The sequence below is a fragment of the Lingula anatina genome, chromosome 3 (genome assembly GCF_051362555.1).
Source record: "Lingula anatina isolate TDL-2025a chromosome 3, LinAna3.0, whole genome shotgun sequence".
In the NCBI taxonomy this organism is placed as follows: domain Eukaryota; kingdom Metazoa; phylum Brachiopoda; class Lingulata; order Lingulida; family Lingulidae; genus Lingula; species Lingula anatina.
The window spans coordinates 8,532,371-8,551,327 of NC_141769.1; the positions used below are offsets into that span (position 1 = coordinate 8,532,371).

The following is an 18,957-nucleotide window of genomic DNA, read 5'->3' on the forward strand; positions in this document are numbered from 1 at the left end:
ACTTAAACTTCAATATGTGTATGATCATTCCCCAAAGATCCAGTTATCCCTTATACCACTGTAGGATTTATTAACATTTTTATGGGTCTGATTCTTTTGGCATTCATCTGAATTAATTTACAAATATGTGTATGGGATTATGTCAAACTTTACCTTAGTGAGCACAATGAGAGCATTCCTGATTTGTCCGTAATCTCCTGATTCAAGGCAAGCCACCATTGCCTGAAATTAGAAAAGAAAAAAAAATATAATAAGAGACAGATCTAGTGCCTTTTGGTAAAAATCATCTCACTCTCATGTTTTCTAATGGTGCAAAATAAGATTTTATAGTCTTAAAAACAATGTACTAAAATTACATATCAGAGGGTAGTCTGTTGTGTAAGTATGCAATTAAAGGGGTATTAAATTCAGTCTTATTAATAATTTAGATGAACATGTTACTGCATGCCTCAGTGTGTGTGCATACACATACATATGTCCATGTGTACATGCGTGCACATGCATGATCTCACCTTGGTAGTTCTAAACTGCCATTTGTGACAGATATGCCTGTAGTTCTCATAGTCCAGCTGGCCGTGCTGGTTGGTCTTGTTATTGGTGTCTGTCTTCCTGTACACTGTCACAAAACCTGGATGACTACCACACTCCTGGAAGTGACAGATAGAATAGAAGCCGAGAATCGAATGAAAATTAACAGATTGCCTTCAATTATTCAAAACTTTAAATTTGGAAAGCAATTGCGAAAACCAGATCTCTAGTGTAGGTAGTCTATTGAATCATAATAGCAATTTGGGATTTAAAAAAAAATATACGTTTTTAATCATAAACATTTACTTACTTCTGTTGCTGAAGAATGTCAGTCTTGTTTCAGAATCTATTCAAAGAGGTAAAATTTAAGCTTAATCTTTGGGAAAATGAATTTTAAGTAAATAACTATTGTTTCATCCCTGTACCTTTTCAAAGACAGCCTTGTCTGAGTGCCATCTCATGATAGTCTCAAATGCTGCACAGAGGAACCTGCCATATCTGTGGGCTTCATTCTCTGTACAGCAAGCCACGGTATAGGTAATATCACAGTATATCTGTAAAATGGAAGTACAAGTACAGAATATATCACATGTGTGAGCTAAATTCTCATTCAGAAGTGCACAGTATAAATAAACAAATCAGCATATATAGACAAATTCATTTCCTGTCAAAGCTAAGTAGATCAGATAAAATCAAATCATACTGTGCATAATCAAAAAGTCATAAGTAAAAAAAAAACAAATTATAGCATACTACTGACACATACCCTGTCATAGCAGATAAGAGTGGAGAAATTTGGAGTCTTCAGCTCATGTAGGACCTCTATAAACTTTGCACAGTAGACTGCGTCACTGGCAGTGAAACAGCAGCGAGGAAAAATGCAAACTTGGAGGAACTGAGTGATTGTGTCATTTTTTGTGGAGCCTATAATATAAAGAGGATGAGCATGACCATTACTGAACTGAATCTGTATAAAAAAACAGATAATGAAGAAAAAAAACAATTAAATTAAATCTTTTTGTTTTCAGTTAAATCTATGTGCTTTGGATATACCTGAGAAATATAATTTTAAACTGTCAGAGAGGTTATCAAGATCATAGTCAGGCACTTTCATTCTCTCTCTCTCTCTCTCTCTCTCTCTCTCTCTCTCTCTCTTTCCACAAGGATAAATGTGTTCATCATAAGAAACATGTTCCACACAAATTGAGGAACTCAAAGTGATACATCTGCTGTTTTCTGTTCAAACAAAACACTAACATCAGTAAACAGATCCCACCAGGCGTACTGAGCACAGCCATCTAACGTCATGTAAAACTGGTCTAATAATTGCTTGTTTTCCATAACAAAATGATTGCCATGCTTGCTAAATGAGTCCCTGGTTAACTACATTAATTGTCAAGCACCTGTCTTCAAATATACCTTGGCTTCACATACTATTTGAAAAATGTTTACCTACAATTTATTTAAATCACCATTTTTTTTTTTTTTTGCAAATCATACTAATGTACTTCAAATACAATTACAGAAAATGTTGTGTTACTCCAAAAGTAATATTGAAATAAACCACAGCTTAAAATTATACTCAATAACAAATTAGACAGACTCTGTAAGTTATCAAATTCTGTAATATCATACTCATGTGGATATCAAATTATAATATATCCAAACATCTTTAACCCTAATCAAATACTGGATATTCAAAACAACACTTTACGAGGTATACTTTAACGCCTTTCACAGGACATTAATCCTAGATTTACCAATAATGTGTTTTTAATCAACAAATACATTTTAAATGAGTCTTTCAAATATGCCATTGAAATGTGAATCTGACAAATTGAACCCAAGTCACACCTTTGGTAAGAAGATCATAAATTCATGACTTCAAATTCACTTTGCAAACAAATCAAACCTGATCTACTCACAATAAAGGACAAGGTTCTGTTTCACTATCAAACTGTATATATCTACAAATACAACACAGAGGGCAAGACTTGTGTCACATACCATTGTATAAATTCCTCAAAATTCAACACCTAAGTTTCTATCTAAGTCATTGTGCCAATAAACAAAGCCCTGGATTTAGAAGAACTAAAAGCTAGCTGTATAGGCAGTGAGGGAGGGATTTGGTCTCTTATTTAGACAGTGAATTACCAATAATAGCCAGCCCTGCCCTCTTGTTTACAGACCAAACGTCTCAAGTTGAACCTCACTCAACTTTAATGGTGAAACCATAATAATGAAGGGGAAACAGAGGCTACATAATTTACTCATTCTGGGGTGCTTTACATATGTAATTTCAATTCAGTGAAGTCAGGTTTTCAGTTCTATGACATATATTACACGTTGCCAGGCTCATTCACATTACAAAGCGTGATACAGAGCATCCGGCATGTGGCCTCTTGGCCCACCTCTTAGGATATAATTTCATTCAGACCATGTGTTTTAAATAACTTATAAAAGCTGAACCTCATCAAGTTTTTATCTGCTGTGAAGTGCCTCTTAACCATATCTCAAGATCTTAAAGCTCCACTGAGCTGTAACATGTAGCAGTGGATGAGAGGTTAAGAAGGAAAAATTAAGGTAAGAACTTAACTTTTTACCTGACTCTTTTTATCACATATATATTTTTCACTCTGAACTATATTTGATCATTTTGCTAAGTTTAAATGCATTTAAAAAATTAGACTGATACACGGCAAATTGCCTCAAGGACTGATGTGTGTGCAGCCCAGCTAGTTCTCTTAGCAAAATAATGTTATTTTGTTTGCTGAATTTAAATAATTACATATATCTGTTGATTCTATCAAGTAAATTCTTATGACAGTCATATCTTTGATATAACAAAAAATAAATTTTGCAATCTCCACAATAGGTGGAGGACAATTCATTAAAATTTTTCAAAATTCTATCACAGAAAACTATCACACTTTGGACACATTACTTGCTAGCGTTAACTAATAATCAGTCTCCAGTGATATTCAGACATACGTGCAGGAATCCAGTTGTCTTTCTCTCCCTTCAGTCTGGCCACCACCCTCTGGACATGTTCCTCCTGTTTCCTCTCCTCATCCTTCAGTTTGTCTATCAGGGCAAAGCACCTCTCTCGCTCCTTCTTCTTCTTGCTTTGAGCCTAAAGAAATTATTTTTCTTTTATGAATAAAAATTTTAAAAGGTACTTTAACTCCCAATACTATTGTGGTTCTTATTTTCAAGATATGTAGTAGTAGGAGGAGGAGGAGGAGAAGTAAAAGTAGCAGTTGTAGACTTTAAGAAGAGTATAAAATAATTTTCTAACAGCTCATATTAAATTGTATATCATAAGCATAGTAATAACAAATCTCATTTATATGCAGTTTGTCAGTTAGAGTATAAATCACAAGTAGGCTTGTTAACTTTGACAAAGCAAAGTTACTCATTTACCTGAAAATGAACTATGCAGAACACAAGACTCTTAAACAAATGTTATATGTTCAATCACTCTGATTAAAAGCCGTAACAACAAAGCAACTAGCTCCAAATTAAGTGACTCCTCATTAAAGTGACAAGGAATACAATAAAAGTCATCCTTTCTTTACAAGTGACAAGGACAAGAGAGAGAGGGGGGAGACAGAGAGAGAGAAAAAGAACAAGAGTGATAGAGAGAGAGAGAGAGAGAGAGAGAGAGAGAGAGAGAGAGAGAGAGAGAGAGGGGGGCTTACCATGTCCTTGGTCTCGTCCACTGCTTGCTGGACCTTCCTCAGCTGGTCCATTTGTTTATTATAGGCCACACTGGGGACATGGAGGTCATAGATGGACAGGGACCAGAATGTCACATAGAACTGAGGACTGGAACAAACACCGGGCATTTGTTTGTATTAATTTATCTATTTTCATATTCATATTTACTGTAAGTTTTAGTAAGTAACCCAGTAACAGATTTTATATCAACATATTAAATCATATCTTTAATAAAAATAACAGCAACTTGACAGCATTTAAGTAGTTCTTAGAAATCATAATGTGCCCCTGAACTTTTAAGTCAGAATCAGACTAGTAGACACCAGAAGATTACTAGGCTACTAGTAAGTATTAATCAAAATTAACAGTCTGAAGATGAATTTATAGACACCAGAAAATTAACCTAATCATAAATTTCCACTTGCCAGACTGGACTTATACCTATGAAAAAATTCTTCATTTTTAAATCAATAGTACAGAACCAAACCTAGTGGTCAATGGCCATGGACAGATGCAAACCTTAAACCTATTTCCTACCTTATTTCCTCCCACACCTTTGGAGAGTTGACTGGTTTCACAGCCTCTATCACTGGCTCCATCACAGATGCTGCTGCCTCTATGTACCTCTGAGTCTTAAGATATATATTGATAGTATAGAGTATACAGTATTGTAACTACATGCACTACTGACACAGCTATTATGTAAAATAGTCATAATCAGAAAAATGACACACATGAATGCATATAACAGTGAGAAAATCAAACAGCTCCCATAGCATTATTCCTTAAAGCATGAAAATGACTGATATAAATAATTTTTGTTTTACAGTTATTTTAGTCATGGTATATACAGTAACAGATAACACTGTAGAAAAAGATAACCTACCTTCAGTTGATTGGTACTGTTTTTATTGCTTTTATCTATTTTTCTAAGCTCATCAAATTTTGTCTGAAATAAACAGATTTGCTTAGATAATTTTCTTGCAAAGTAACAGTTGCCATCACAGGTATCCCCACCTTTATATTCATAAACTCACTTCAGTAATGGTAAAAGTAAATTCATACATAAAATAACACAAGTGATATTATAGCATGGACAAAAGTATTTCTGTTATATCAGATTCTACAGTTTAAACCAATTCCAATTCTCTTCATTCTTCTTTCCTTAAATAAAATAAACTATATGTATATAAATCACTATCAAATGGGACCAGCCAAATAAGACAAGAAAGAAAATAAATCTTAAAAACTACACAAAATATTAATAAATGACATAATAGACACTACTATAATAGTTATCCAGCATCTCTTACATTGATTGCATGAGTATACATAGGTCTTGAAAGGAAAAAAGCGGCATCAGGTGCTACATGATAATCTCCAACCAGTACTTCTATGGAGGGCAATCTCTTCACAAACTCCTCTGTACTCAGCTGGGTGGACAGGAAGCTGCCAAACTGGACCAGGGTGTCTTGGCACTGGAAGTCATATATAATTTATGAAATAATTTACCATTCTGCGTTTCAATTCAGAATCTCTTAAGAGTAAAGCTTTGACTACTGATCTGAATACACCATATTGGAAAGGAAAAAAGGCCAGTTTAACAAAAGAATTTTAGACCAAAAATTGATCTAAAAATAAGCTTCCCACCAGTTAGATGAACTCCTTTCCTTCTTTCCTAGAACACTCCACCTACCTGATCATATAATTTCCCCACCAGTTTGATAAACCTGTCCCCTCCCTCCTGGTACACTATACAATCTCTCTGCTGCACCATCAGCAGACACATAGGGATGGCCAGGTCATGTTCTAACAGGGTCTCCTTTAGACGATTTGAGGATTTCTTGATGTTCTTGACCTGAGCAAAATATCCACCCTGAAAATGAAAATTAGAGACAGTCAGACTTTTACCTCAGTTCAAAACCATGGGCTTGCTACTTATTTTTAACTGAGGGTGTATTTGCAAAATTCTGCATATAGTCATAGACTGCGAAACCTGTAAAGGTTGGTTTATATAGGCCTACATCTTATTAATAATAAAGTAAAATCTTTGCAAAACATGGTTTAAGCATTTTGATATCATTAGTCAAAAAAGGCAAATGAAAAAAAAGAGCTTGCTCTATTGCAAGACACACTGTCAACATACCCTCTACCAGGGCGACAGATTGATTTTCCACAGATAGAGGGTACTGTCAACATGTCTGGTAATTATTCTTCAAATGATATAATTTGGAATATATATTCAAAATCCAACGAGACACTGTAAACACATCAATCAAACACATCAGAGCACTGTACCTCCTGTTTTAGGAGCTCTCCTCCACCCAGAGCCTCTAACTGGTCATCTGTAATCTCCTCTGAGATCTCTATACCCGCCATCTTCTGTACGATTTCACGCAAGATCAACAGGTCAAAGCTGGAAAAGCAATAAAATGTCCTCAGGTCAATTTTTATTCAAGTAATGGCACGGATATATAAATGTACAATAAGCAATAGACAAACCTATTTACAACATATGCCATCAGAAACTTAACTATTTGCAACTTAAATGCACTCTAAAAACAGAGAAATGAAATAGTATGTAAACAAATTAATTAAATTTTCATTTTCAAAATCATCCTTTTTCACTCTTGATGCAAATTACTTGAAATTATGCAAATTTCACCATGTTTACTCAATTATCTTTAAAAGACAGCATAATGTCTGGTTCAATTTGTCATGGCATATCATGCACTTCTTTTAAACTACATTTATTAATTGAAGACCACAGAAAACAAAGTCCAGAGGGTACTGATTCATCAGTCATCCATGAAACTGACCACCTATAATAATAGATCAATTTAATACACATGATTAATTCATACAGCAATCAAATAAATGATTGATGAATCAATCACCTAGTCAATAAATCAATTTTCCAACAAATTCATCAATCAACTTAATCAAATATTTTCTGAAGCTCACCTTTTTCCTGCCTGGAGTTGGTTGGCCACATACTGCAGTAAACCTGCCATTTCTATCTGATACTTCCTAAAGATGGCGCCACTGAAGTTGGCAAGACCTGAAAAGAGATATTCCATTTGGTAGTTTGTCAGTAAATCAATTAAAGAACGAAAAAAGGATAAAAAATCAAGACTTGTAACAAAACTCAACACAAGGGAAAGGAAAACTTAACATAATATGCACTAATAATTTTAATATGTATAACATTAAACAGAATTTGAACCAAAAGTGCACACTAATTGGATACCACAATTCTATTTAAACTAAAATAAGTACCTTATAAACTGCTGCTATGTTATTATACTAAATCAATAATCATTGAATAACTATTTCCAGTGCCATCAAACAGTTCTAAATAATAAAATATTAACGTCACATTTCACCATATTTTCATTTTTCAAAAAAATCTAACATTTAGTTTGTAACAATACTGAGCACTTACTCTGCAGCCACAGTGATATGTTAGTATCATCATGCTTCATTCTCTCTCTGGATGGGTTAGCAAGAGCTTCTATAATACAATCTGGGAGGCAGGTCAAGGAAAAATATAGTCATGGGTATAATTATCAGAGACAGGGTTCTTCAGATAAAATATTTAACTAAATTAAAAGAGAACAAACAGCAATGTTTATCTTAATTTGCTTCTATAATGCAATTCCATGACCATGTACAATTGGATTATCTGATATCCCAAGAAGTTTCTTAAAATTTATACCAAATATCTAGTTTAAGATTCTTTAAGTTAAATCTTACAATGCCAATCAATTTTCAGTTAAACCTGTGATCTGTGTCAGACTTGTATTGGTCATATTGTCTGATGTATGATAGGACTTAGTATTAACACTGATAGTAATATCGCACAATAAACTGAAGAAAAGTAGATCTGGATTATTTTTTTCTCCCTCCCTCCTCTTGTTGCCCACATATATTTTCAATGTTTACTGCCATTTTGACAAGAAGACACGTATTAAAACCCTGGAGCATTTTTCACATAGTTCTAGCCAATACGGAAATGTACTTTTAAATTTCCCAAATGTAAAACCAAGTCATTATCTATGACAACCAATACAAAACACTTCCCATGTTTTCAATTCCTCGAATGATAGACACTTGTGGGCCAAAATTAATTGGTTTCCATTGACCCAGTGACCAAAATGCCAACAAAATGTAAAAAATATACAAGAGTTCTACACATTAAAAATCAATAAAAGATTGTCAGAAGGTTTTGTAAAAGTCCTTAGCACATAGGTCATTAAGAAGTCTGGGTCAAAGTAAGATACATGTTTTATTTCATTTTCTCTTCTCTCATGCCTTAATGCAGATAAACAACACCTGCCACACCCATGCACTTCTTCTCTCTCTCTCTCTCTCTCTCTCTCTCTCTCTCTCTCTCTCTCTCTCTCTCAAACACACAACACAAACAAATGTACCCTCATGCACTTCCGTAAGCAGCTTCTCTCAAAACACAAATCACTCAGCAGTATACTTTATCCTTAAACCCTGTGGAGCAAATAAATGACATTTTTTATCACAAAGATCAAAAAGATTAAGACCAGATCACAGTGTTAATTTTTTTTTTTTTTTTTTTTTTTTTGTTGTTGTTGTTGTTCAGTAGAAGGATACAAGCTAATACATCATAGGAAAGGGAAGTGAGATACTTCAAGGAATCCACCACAGGTCCTATAAAGTTGTCATACTTCTGAATTTGAGACAGGATCTGGAAATAAAAAAAATATATATGTGTGTCGACAAGTTTTACTGATACATTAGTAAGAGGGACTGGCCTTCATTTTTCCGACTGCTTGCCAACTGGGAAAACAATTTTTCATAAAAATAGCAAATGCTTTTAAATCAAATCAAATCATATAGATGTGCCTTTTGTTCACTGTATTATTCACACAACCCATGCTTTAGAAAGCAGTACATTTTCAAGGTAACAGTCACCCTCAGCATGTGTCCTATTCAACACTTACATATTCAAAAATAACCCCAGGGTTGCTGTGACTTAGTTTTCCAATCTGACGACCTGAAGGCTTTACATTTTCTTTGGACAATCTCCTGCAAAACAAAAGTAATAAACAATTTTAGTAAGATATTTTCAGTACAATATTGTATCATTTTAATCAAAATGATTTAAAATCATATTAAAAAGTGCAAAAAAAATTTTTATGTTATAGACTAAAATTAATGATCAATAATATTTCAGATAACAGCATATTTTAAAACTTATTATATAAAATAATACAATTTTCTAGAATAGTCGATGATAAGTTGTGAGCAATATGTCCTGGATCCACACCTAAAATACTAGGATTTTTCTCTTAAAATCTGAATGTAAAATAGTACATTTTTTTTAAAGATCAATAAAGGGAAAAACTATAGTGTGCTTACTTCATGATATACTTAGCACGTTCTAGGCAATCTGCTCTTATTTTGATCAATCTAGGTTCAATGTTGTATGTTTCATTTTTCCAATGCCCATAAAGAAGATACCTGGAAATATAAATAAAAAAATTAAAATCACTTAGATAAAAATTACTGAAGAGTAAAATGTCTTTTGGTTGTTTACTCAAGTCACTGAAATTAACAGAAAATTAAAAAAAATTCAATTGCTCATTTTTATCACTAGCCTCAAAGTCATTTCAGTCAAACAAATTGTGTCTGAGGTTCTGGCCGAAATCTATGTCTTTGATCCTCAGATTTAATTCCTGCTAACTAATCCCTTTAAGCTACAGGCAGTGGGGTATTTGTTTGGGTATGTTATCACATGGGGATTAAGGTAAACTCAACAAGTATGTGTGGTAAGTGAAAAAGTAACAAGCATGTCTAAATTTAAGTACATCGTCCAATTTTCTCATTATCCAGGATTTGGTTATACGTCAACCACTCAACAAAACAAACTATTTGGAAGTAAAATTCATGTAACATATAGTCAATACTTCAGGCATTGATCACTGGACCAGTTTATCTGATTATCAAATGAAATCAAAGTGGCCAAACCTTAAGCTAATTTCATTTGACAGAACTAAGCAATAGCAGAATAGTATAATCATGTCAGTTTACCATTGAAAGATTAAAAGATTCAATATTATTTCATGTGAAAGTGAAATGGGAGACTTCTTGTAAGGCACATCCTTTGTAAATACCAACCCTGACTGGAATGAATTCAATCTGAAGAAAAACTCATCTTCTCCTAAATAGCAATCTAAGAAACCCATATTCAATGTATTCTTTTAATTCCCACTCTTGAACTTAAAACTTAAACTTTTAATGCTCATGTCTTCTACTTTACAACAATTTTACTTGATCTCATTCTTTTTAAATGCATCACACTGACATTTCTTCCAAATCAATAATAGGCATTTTTTTTTACATATCAATGTTTTTTAAAGATACAGAAAAGAAAAAAAGACAAAATGCACATACAAAATAAGTGTTACTACATTACATGCTTTTCACAGTATGCATCAACCACTGGCACAGTGTCATTTTTCAAGGAAACAATAAATATTAAATTCATTAAACAGACAGAAGACATTTCTGACTGTCACTAATTATGAGACAATACCTCTTTATGAATGCTTTCATCAATAAAAACTTTGCCAAAAAGAGATGGACCAAGTCTTCATTAGAGAATGGGTGCTTTTTTCAAAAATGTTAGCATCAGTATGCATAGAAATTAAAAATCTACAACTTTCACGTACCAAATTTGAGCACTTCATTCAGATAAATTGGCATCAGAATACTCTTTAAGGCCTCTCACCATCAAAATGTTTGGTTCCACTGAGCAAATAATAAAAAAGTTTTTTTCTAATCCTTCAGTTAGGAGCCAGGAGTAAAAGATGCCACTTTGTGATAGAGAAGGTTAAAAACATTAGCAGAAAGGATCATCTTTCTTTAACGAGAGTCGACAAAACACTAAACTATCTGGTGCTAATAACCCATGTGGCATCCTCTTCTTAGCCTTGCTGCCACAAAAACTGAATAGTTCTACAGAATGTTTTAAAATACAGAAATTTACCTGCATACACCTTAAGGCGCCTAACATATGCCTAGTAAACTGATTAGGTAGTCAAAACTCCACTAATGCAAACAGATGGTCTCACATGAACTACAAATGGGCCAAAACATGCATAGCTTTATTATGTGAAAAAAAATAAGTACAAATGAAAGTAGATAACACCTGTCATGTCATAAAAACAATTAATCTATTTGACCTTATCAAAAACCCTAGATAAGAAGGTCAGCTAAACCTTTAAATATTTTCAGGAAATTGAACATACTAAAGGTAATCCCTCTTAATCTTAATCCTTCCCTGTCTGCAGGTGATCTATTTCTAGCTCTCTGATTGCTGAAAAGTCAACAAAACACTTATGGATTTTTGTACTTAGGAGTCACTCAATCCTTCTTAATGATCTATAAAATATTCATACAAAAAATAAAAAAAAGAAATGTTAGATAATTGTTATCCTTAAAGCCACCTGTCTAGGTTTTGAGATTTAATCAGAAAAAAACTTCCATTCACTGAGGTGAGGCAACCCTGCTGAGAGCATGTTTATAAGTCGGAACTTCCAATTTTATATCTTAATATAAAGAGTGGAACACGCAGTTTGAGGCTAGTCCTAAAAATATGCAGGTGTCCTAACAGTTAGGCAGGTTAACACAACACCAACAGGTCTCAGCTTGGCTCGGTCCAAGAGCACAACAGTTAGGACTCAGCAAACGAGGAAATAAACTGACTGCATTATGTAAAGCATATAAAGTCTCCGTTAAAGAAAATGAAAGCGTGACAAAGTTCAATCAGAAGCTCATTGGTTAGACATAAGTGTGCACTAGGAGTGATCCATGAGAGGTCCAGTTAGGTGTAGTGTTAACCCAACTCTTCGACTTGGGAGTTTGTCAGAAGGTCTTACCAAGTAGGTAATCATTTGGAAATCGTGAAGAGAGGGCATTTTAAAGAGTAATGTTCGTGGTGATCTTTAAAACTTCCAAACATCAAGAAACTCATGTGAAGTCTAAAAAAAATCTTCAGGGAAATCAATCACAGGATTATTTTGCAGTTTATGTGTCTACCTGGGAAGTACATACAGCTGAAACATTAGGTTTTTGCTAATGTCTAGGAGTGCTTGGGAAATATTCCAAGGATCAAGTGATGGCTAAAAGAGGTGAGAAGTTTTTATTTGTGATCAATTCACATTACATTTTGAATAATTTGAAGGTAAATTCTGTTTGCTGCTGACAATCTTTTTACTTTCTCTTACACAAATTTTCATTTTGACGTTGTGCCAGAAATTAAAACCAATGACAGTGATTGCAATAAGAAAAAATCTCCTGCAGAGTTGAATTGATCCAGCTAGTACAATAGGTTTATCCGAACACTCCCTAAAACTCACATTTTAAGTAAAAGGGTTTATCTACCATAACTGTCATATTCTTGTTTCTTCCCCCCCCCCCCCAAAAAAAAAAAAAAAATGCAGGATTTGCTGTTTTTGTTTCAATTTGTTGGCTGTATGAATTCATGATCAAGAGCCAACTCAAGGCAAAACAATCAGATCTATGTGGCTTTATTGATCAAGCTGCAATTTTTAAAGTGGAGGACTTTTGATGACATGTTTCAAGTCCCTGGAGAGCAGAGTCAAGTGTTCTTTCCTGAGTCAGAAACTCAGTAAGTTGATAGGTTTTTTTTTCCATATGCATGGATTAGTTAAATTACCCGTAAATAATGAACTAATGAAGTCTGAGTGTTTCTGAAATATGAGAGGTAATTGCAAACATACATCTCTCACAGGTAAAAAAAAAAGATTTGCAGCATTACTGAAGTTTTACAGTAAAAGCATATCTTTAATCATTATATATTTCATCAAATTAGTCACATCATGGGGTCAATCAAGATGCATTCTAATTGAGAAGTACTACGACTTGCATCCATTTGTTTAGGCAAGTAAACAGGTCTGGCTCTTGTATGATCAAAAGTTCCATTGCTTTTTACCTAGAGAACAGATGAATAAGTTGCCAGCATTGTTTTGTCCTAAGACTTTGAATTTGGACATAGTACAAAAACTGGAGAAGATGAACAAGTCAACTACATCATGTTGTACAGAAGCTGAATTTTGCCACAACATAAGAACTGGAGAAGCTGAGCAAATTCACAGCACAACTTTGTAAAGCAGATGTTTCAATGAATTTTAATTAAAATTGTTAATTATTGAGCTGCTGTGGATATTTTCAAAACTTGTATAAACATATCTTTTAATCACACATCCTCATACTTAAAGACTTAGTCTAATTTCTTTTACAAGTCTGATCTGTAATTCATTGCTCATTTTAGGGTGTGTCAGAGATGTTAATGAGACTGCACATATAATATAATTTTATATTTCATTTGCCATTCCTCTAAAAACACGTCTACCTCCAAATTCAAGTTGTCTGTAAGAGTGAACAAAGGTTCCAAGTTTCCCCCTTACTGCTGAGATAAAGTCTCATCATTTCCATTACCAGCTCGTGGTAGATATCTATTGATTTCCTTCAGACTTAATCTGACTGTAGATTTTTTTATCAGCTTTATTACCTTAATTTGTCATTTACAAACAGGTTCATAGACCATAAGATTCATAACAGTTTTCATCTATATTTTATCTGCCTGTAAACTGCTAATTTGACAGGGGATATTGCAAGCCAGAGGGCAAAAAAGTTGCATCTTTGATGAAGCAAAAAAAAAGGGCTATCACCACGCTGAAATTAAGTTTGAAAAAGGTTGCACACACTTTTCAATTGAGTTCATTCCATTGCAGGCACAGTCTAGCCATTCCAATAGCATAATCCCTATAAATTTTGTAATCTAATAGATCATCAAATTTCACACTTTTATTATTACTGTTAAGTCATGGAAGTACCTGAATATTAAATCTAGTACTCTAAATTGCCCTGTGACGTTTTTCACGGCAATATTGTTTAAGGGTGATGGTGTGGGAGTCCTGGAAGCTTCATATGGTTTGACTGTCATACCAAAAGATTCCATTCCACTTTTCATAAACTATAATAAATTATAAGTTGTTAAAGATATAGGTGCCAGTACCAAAAGGTAATGTGTTCCTCACCAGGGACCTTTGTCAGTTGTTAGTGTATAAATATGTTCAATTCTTCCACAGACTTCAATATTGATTGAGTGTAGTGAAAAATGTGTTTATTCTAGAAACCTCTCTCTCTCACTTTCTCCAAAAAAAGCAAAATTGTCATTGATATCTTCCATTTAGTGACATTCAAAGCAAGGATCTTGAAAACAATTTCTTGGTAAGAAGGAAGTAAGTCAATATTGGTCGATGCTGGTTCAATTTTCTGGGTGAATAGTTGCAAACAGATCGCTTCCAGGCAACAATGCTTTCCAGGTAGAGATTAAGCCAAGGTACTAAAATTTCATTTAATCATCTATGTTTGAAAAATCCTTTTAGACAGAGTAACTGGAAACCATCAAATATTATCATATTGGACGTCATTTCTAGGAAGGAAGAATTTATCTCTTCTTTTATAACGGATACACACTGCCATTTGTTTTCAATGCAAGCAAGCTCCAAAGGAACACTACTAGTGACTCCTTGCCTTGGGGCTTGGAGAAGAAACCCGCAGCCTAGCTGCTCTTCAGTTTTAAATCAACTGCTGTTATATTTGGCAAACTTCAGAGGCAAAAAGTTGGCATCTTTTGATAGTGCTTTACTCAGTTAAGGTGAACAAATATGAAGTATAGATTTTCACCTGCATTTGATGGGCAAGTTTGCTGAGAAAACTCGTGGGTTCCTTTAACTCACATAAGAAGCTTGCTGATAGATCGTGGGGATCACATGCTCCTAATTTCAATAACTCAAGACTGGAGACTACAAAATTTCTTACGTAAAATCCATCCCTTAAAACAACAACAACGGTTACTAATTTTCGGGTCTACAGAACTCCTCAATGAATGTGAAACAAGTACAGAAGAACACTAGGGTCTGCTTCCTACCTGTGTTCATAGGGTAAATACTTGAGCAGGGCCCAGATTTCTTCACTCATTCCACAGTTGCAGTTCATCATACACAGACTGGGAATCAGCACCTCATCCAACACTGTCAGCAACCCATGAAATACTGGCTCCATAGAGTCCATCAATTCTCCTGACCTTCTCTGAAATAAGACAATACAATATTGTGTGACAGTGAGTAAGTATGAGTCAATTCTTTCAACTGTTATGATTCTACAGGCAGGCATATTTTCACAAAGAACACTGAAATATTTTATCTATTATAAGCATACTACCATTGTGTTATTCGTTACTGCAAAGTGAAGATGTGTATCCATTATGGTAACCATACAAATGAGTTGCCAGTAATTTTCTGATGGAAAGTCATCTTTGTAGTCTGCTGATAATGATCATAAGTTTAAACTTTTTGCTTTCTACACAAAATTGAAGTTATACCTCACAAAGCTTTTGGTCACTCTGAGGAAGGTCACGGTATAATTTCATGGAGAAAGTGAAAAGTATGAATCAAATCTATTCATTCATTTCATATATCTATTTGATCTTACATTTCTCTTTTTATTTATTCTCTTATTCATCTTTTTTGTAGTTAACTAAATGTTATTTTTTTAAGTAAACTGTAACTGATGTGTCCATAAATCCTTGTCATTGTCGTTAAAAGCAAGGTTTGGATAGTCTGGATATATAAGCTGGCACTTTTCTATGAGACATTTCCATATTCAATCACTCATTAAATGACAAAATATCACAATAATGAAATGCTTCAGACAAAATAATATGAAGACTATATATTCCTATCCTGAATTAAGTTGGATTTTAAATGGGAGCAAACTTTTATAATAAGACACACTTGTAGTTTTTTTTTTTTTTTTTTTTTTTTTTTTTTTTTTTTTTATTCAGGTCTACCTTCTGAATTCTCTAGTGTTCTACAGCTAGTCATGAAAATAATTCCATGTACTCCCCGGTTGGAGGGGATCACTAACGCTATCAGTTTTTTCATGTCAAATTCCATTAATGGCTGGCCCTATTTTATAATTCTGTGAACACCTGTATCAATCTGAAACTCCATTAGACTCAAGGAAAAGCTATGTATCAATTACCTTAGAAATAGCTGTTGCAAGTTTTTCAACCCTTTTTCTGTCATGTTTTTAAGTGTTGTCTAATTCAGTCACTGGGTCATCAGTTTTAAATATCACTTACAAAAAAAGGATTCCTGTCAATTTCCCTCTTTTTAAATTTCTCTTTTTATCTTTCTCATGTTTGTAGCAATCACACCAATCTGGACATCAGTTTAAATTCTGAATTCATTCGCTACCAATCCTTGCAACATTTGTTTCAACTTGTAAAAGCTTTGAAAAAGTAACCATCCAGAGAACTCTACTTTTTATAAGTGAGAGATAAGGCTATACACTTCTGCCCAATATCCATGAACCTTACAGTATCTTCTTTTACCATCAATTCTACAGCCTTTATCTTAGCAAGAGAACTTTTTCTCTCAAAATCTCATTTAGTCTTTAACCTGGGCTCTGTTAATTTTAAAAAAGAAATTTTTTTGCCACAAATACTGCAATCAATCAATCCACCAACCAACCATTCAATCAATTAATCAATCAATCAAAACTCCTTGTCTTTAATTTAGCTTATTTATCAGCTCTTCAAATCACAGAAAATTAAAAAAGAACAAAAACTTGACTGAGTCTGAATATTTATCAGTGGGTGTTTGAAGCAGAGGTATCAGTTTTCATCATCAGCAAGAGATCTAAGGTGGGCCCAGACTTTGTCACTCAACATCAAATTATTTCCAGAAGTGAAAAAAGCCTCAGAAAATCCACATCAAAAAACAAAAACTATCTAAAAATACCATCTCTAGTGTCTTCACTAGGATCACAAAAATATCTTTTCTTCTTTGGAAAAAATATTTTGGAAAATAATTTTAAACTATCATAGCACACTACCCATTTTCACATCCATCTTCAGCACTTAAGTCATGTCTATCAAGAATCTGGTGCATTCAAGACATAAAAAATTGAATAATTTCATCCAAGACAAAAAAAATCAAATAAATGATCATTCTTCTATATAAACCACTTCATATCCCATCAAATTATCAACCATCTCAAAATATACCTTTTCCATGAATGTTTTGAGCACCCGTATCAGTTTGACCATCAGCTTGGGGTCACAGGAGAGGCTGGGCCCCAGGTAGGCCAGCATAGGGAAGGCTACTGTGACCAGGTCCCCAAAGGTGTGACACTGGGTTACAGAGAGACCCAGTCTGGGGGTGTACTTGAACACTTTAGCAGGAAGACCACTGTACCTAGAATAAATGGAAGGGAGATGGTTAAATAATATATAAATATAAATATCATTTACCATGAAACGCTCCATGAGCTCATAGCTTCGCTAAGGAAAAAAGAGAATAAAAATTCATTTAAAAGTATCAAGAGTCCTATATTTAGTTGTCATTGAAAATCATTAATCTCTCTTTTAAAGAAAAGTTTATCCTGAAATTTTCATCAAAATTTGTGAAAAACGTTCTGAGATATCTTTCCAACAAACAAACAGACAAACTGATGCAAACAAAAATGGGGCCATCTTCATCAGCAGAGGTAAATTATTAATTAATGAAGACAAGGAAATTGATATTGATATTGTTGCTGACAACTTGCTGTGAATCTCTTACACACAGAGAGAAAGAGAGAGAGAAAGAGCGAAAGAGAGAGAGAGAGAGGTGCCCTCACACGAATACAAATTACAGCAAAAAAAATGACCATCATAGCCTTTTAACCCACAATAACAGGGCAACCTAGGCATCTCTTTAAGGTCAAATTAAGGACTGTTTTCTATCTTTTAAGTGCACCAGAGACACTGTCCAACAGGTACTAATAGCTCCTAATATCAGATAAATAAACTATCTGCCCATCCCTTACAAGTACCATATTACTCTCTGAACTGCTTAGAATTTGTCTAGGCAAGTACCCTTATTGCTCCTCTGGGCTCAGTTTGGTATAATAAAATTGTAAGTTATAGCCAAACAGCTAGTTCAAGAACTAAAACCAAATTACATTTTCAGTCAAACCCAATAAAAATTGTGCAAGTTGCATATTACAAAAAAGTTTTCATTTTCTTCAACAAGGGCAAAGAGTTAAAAGCCAGTGGAGAAAAATTCTATACACAAGTGCTTGTTTCTAGCATTGGTGTGCGTTTGTATGCATATGCATGTGTGTATGTGTGTGTGTGTGGGTGAAGGAACAAGAGAGAAGAGGGACTTACTGTCTATATAAAGGATCCAGAATAATGTGCAGAAGAGCACACAGGCCCTGAGCAATGGGAGGTTGAGCCGTGGCTGAATATTGAGGCAATCTCTTGATTATCTGTTCCGCGTGGTTCCAGTCTCCAACAGCCAGCAAAGACTCACACAGACCCAGCTTCTGGTTGTTGTTCTGAAACAAGAAAATCATTAATATTTTCTTTTATAATACAATTTATCTCTTTTAAGAATCTTAGGAAATCTTTCTGGTTATTCCAGATAAAATTTAGTTACTGATGAGCAAACCAAATTAATTAAGTATACATATGTGAAAAAATTTTACGGGGAAAATGCAAAATAAATTTCCAAGAGCTGTTTTTAATAACATTTTAATATATGAAAAAAAAATAATAATAAGACTAAGATCAGAAACAAACACCAAAACTTT

General features: G+C 34.0%; 2 protein-coding genes across 4 annotated transcripts in view; one reads left to right on the forward strand and one right to left on the reverse strand.

Moving 5' to 3' along the window:
- LOC106180526 (THO complex subunit 2) overlaps positions 1-18,957 on the reverse strand; it is a 50,157-nt gene that overhangs the window by 9,330 nt on the left and 21,870 nt on the right. For both annotated transcript variants that reach the window (XM_087007544.1, XM_087007543.1), the window contains exons 10-28: positions 18,533-18,702; positions 17,387-17,576; positions 15,245-15,405; positions 9,643-9,744; positions 9,225-9,309; positions 8,875-8,968; positions 7,694-7,774; positions 7,213-7,309; positions 6,547-6,664; positions 5,945-6,124; positions 5,562-5,726; positions 5,135-5,197; positions 4,786-4,880; positions 4,230-4,356; positions 3,520-3,661; positions 1,295-1,452; positions 954-1,082; positions 513-647; positions 154-222 (exon numbers count right to left, since the gene is read on the reverse strand). In XM_087007544.1, the coding sequence (XP_086863670.1) occupies positions 154-222; positions 513-647; positions 954-1,082; positions 1,295-1,452; positions 3,520-3,661; positions 4,230-4,356; positions 4,786-4,880; positions 5,135-5,197; positions 5,562-5,726; positions 5,945-6,124; positions 6,547-6,664; positions 7,213-7,309; positions 7,694-7,774; positions 8,875-8,968; positions 9,225-9,309; positions 9,643-9,744; positions 15,245-15,405; positions 17,387-17,576; positions 18,533-18,702 (2,361 nt within the window). The remainder of the gene's footprint in view (positions 1-153; positions 223-512; positions 648-953; positions 1,083-1,294; positions 1,453-3,519; positions 3,662-4,229; positions 4,357-4,785; positions 4,881-5,134; positions 5,198-5,561; positions 5,727-5,944; positions 6,125-6,546; positions 6,665-7,212; positions 7,310-7,693; positions 7,775-8,874; positions 8,969-9,224; positions 9,310-9,642; positions 9,745-15,244; positions 15,406-17,386; positions 17,577-18,532; positions 18,703-18,957) is intronic.
- LOC106180547 (5-hydroxytryptamine receptor 2C-like) overlaps positions 2,570-18,957 on the forward strand; it is a 29,768-nt gene continuing 13,380 nt past the window's right edge. The window contains exon 1 of one of the 2 annotated variants that reach the window (XM_087007546.1): positions 2,570-3,111. The gene's annotated coding sequence lies outside the window, so the exon portion shown is untranslated. Of the gene's footprint in view, positions 3,112-11,735; positions 12,417-18,957 lie in introns of those variants that run through there. The other variant, XM_013564559.3, reaches the window with a different exon arrangement.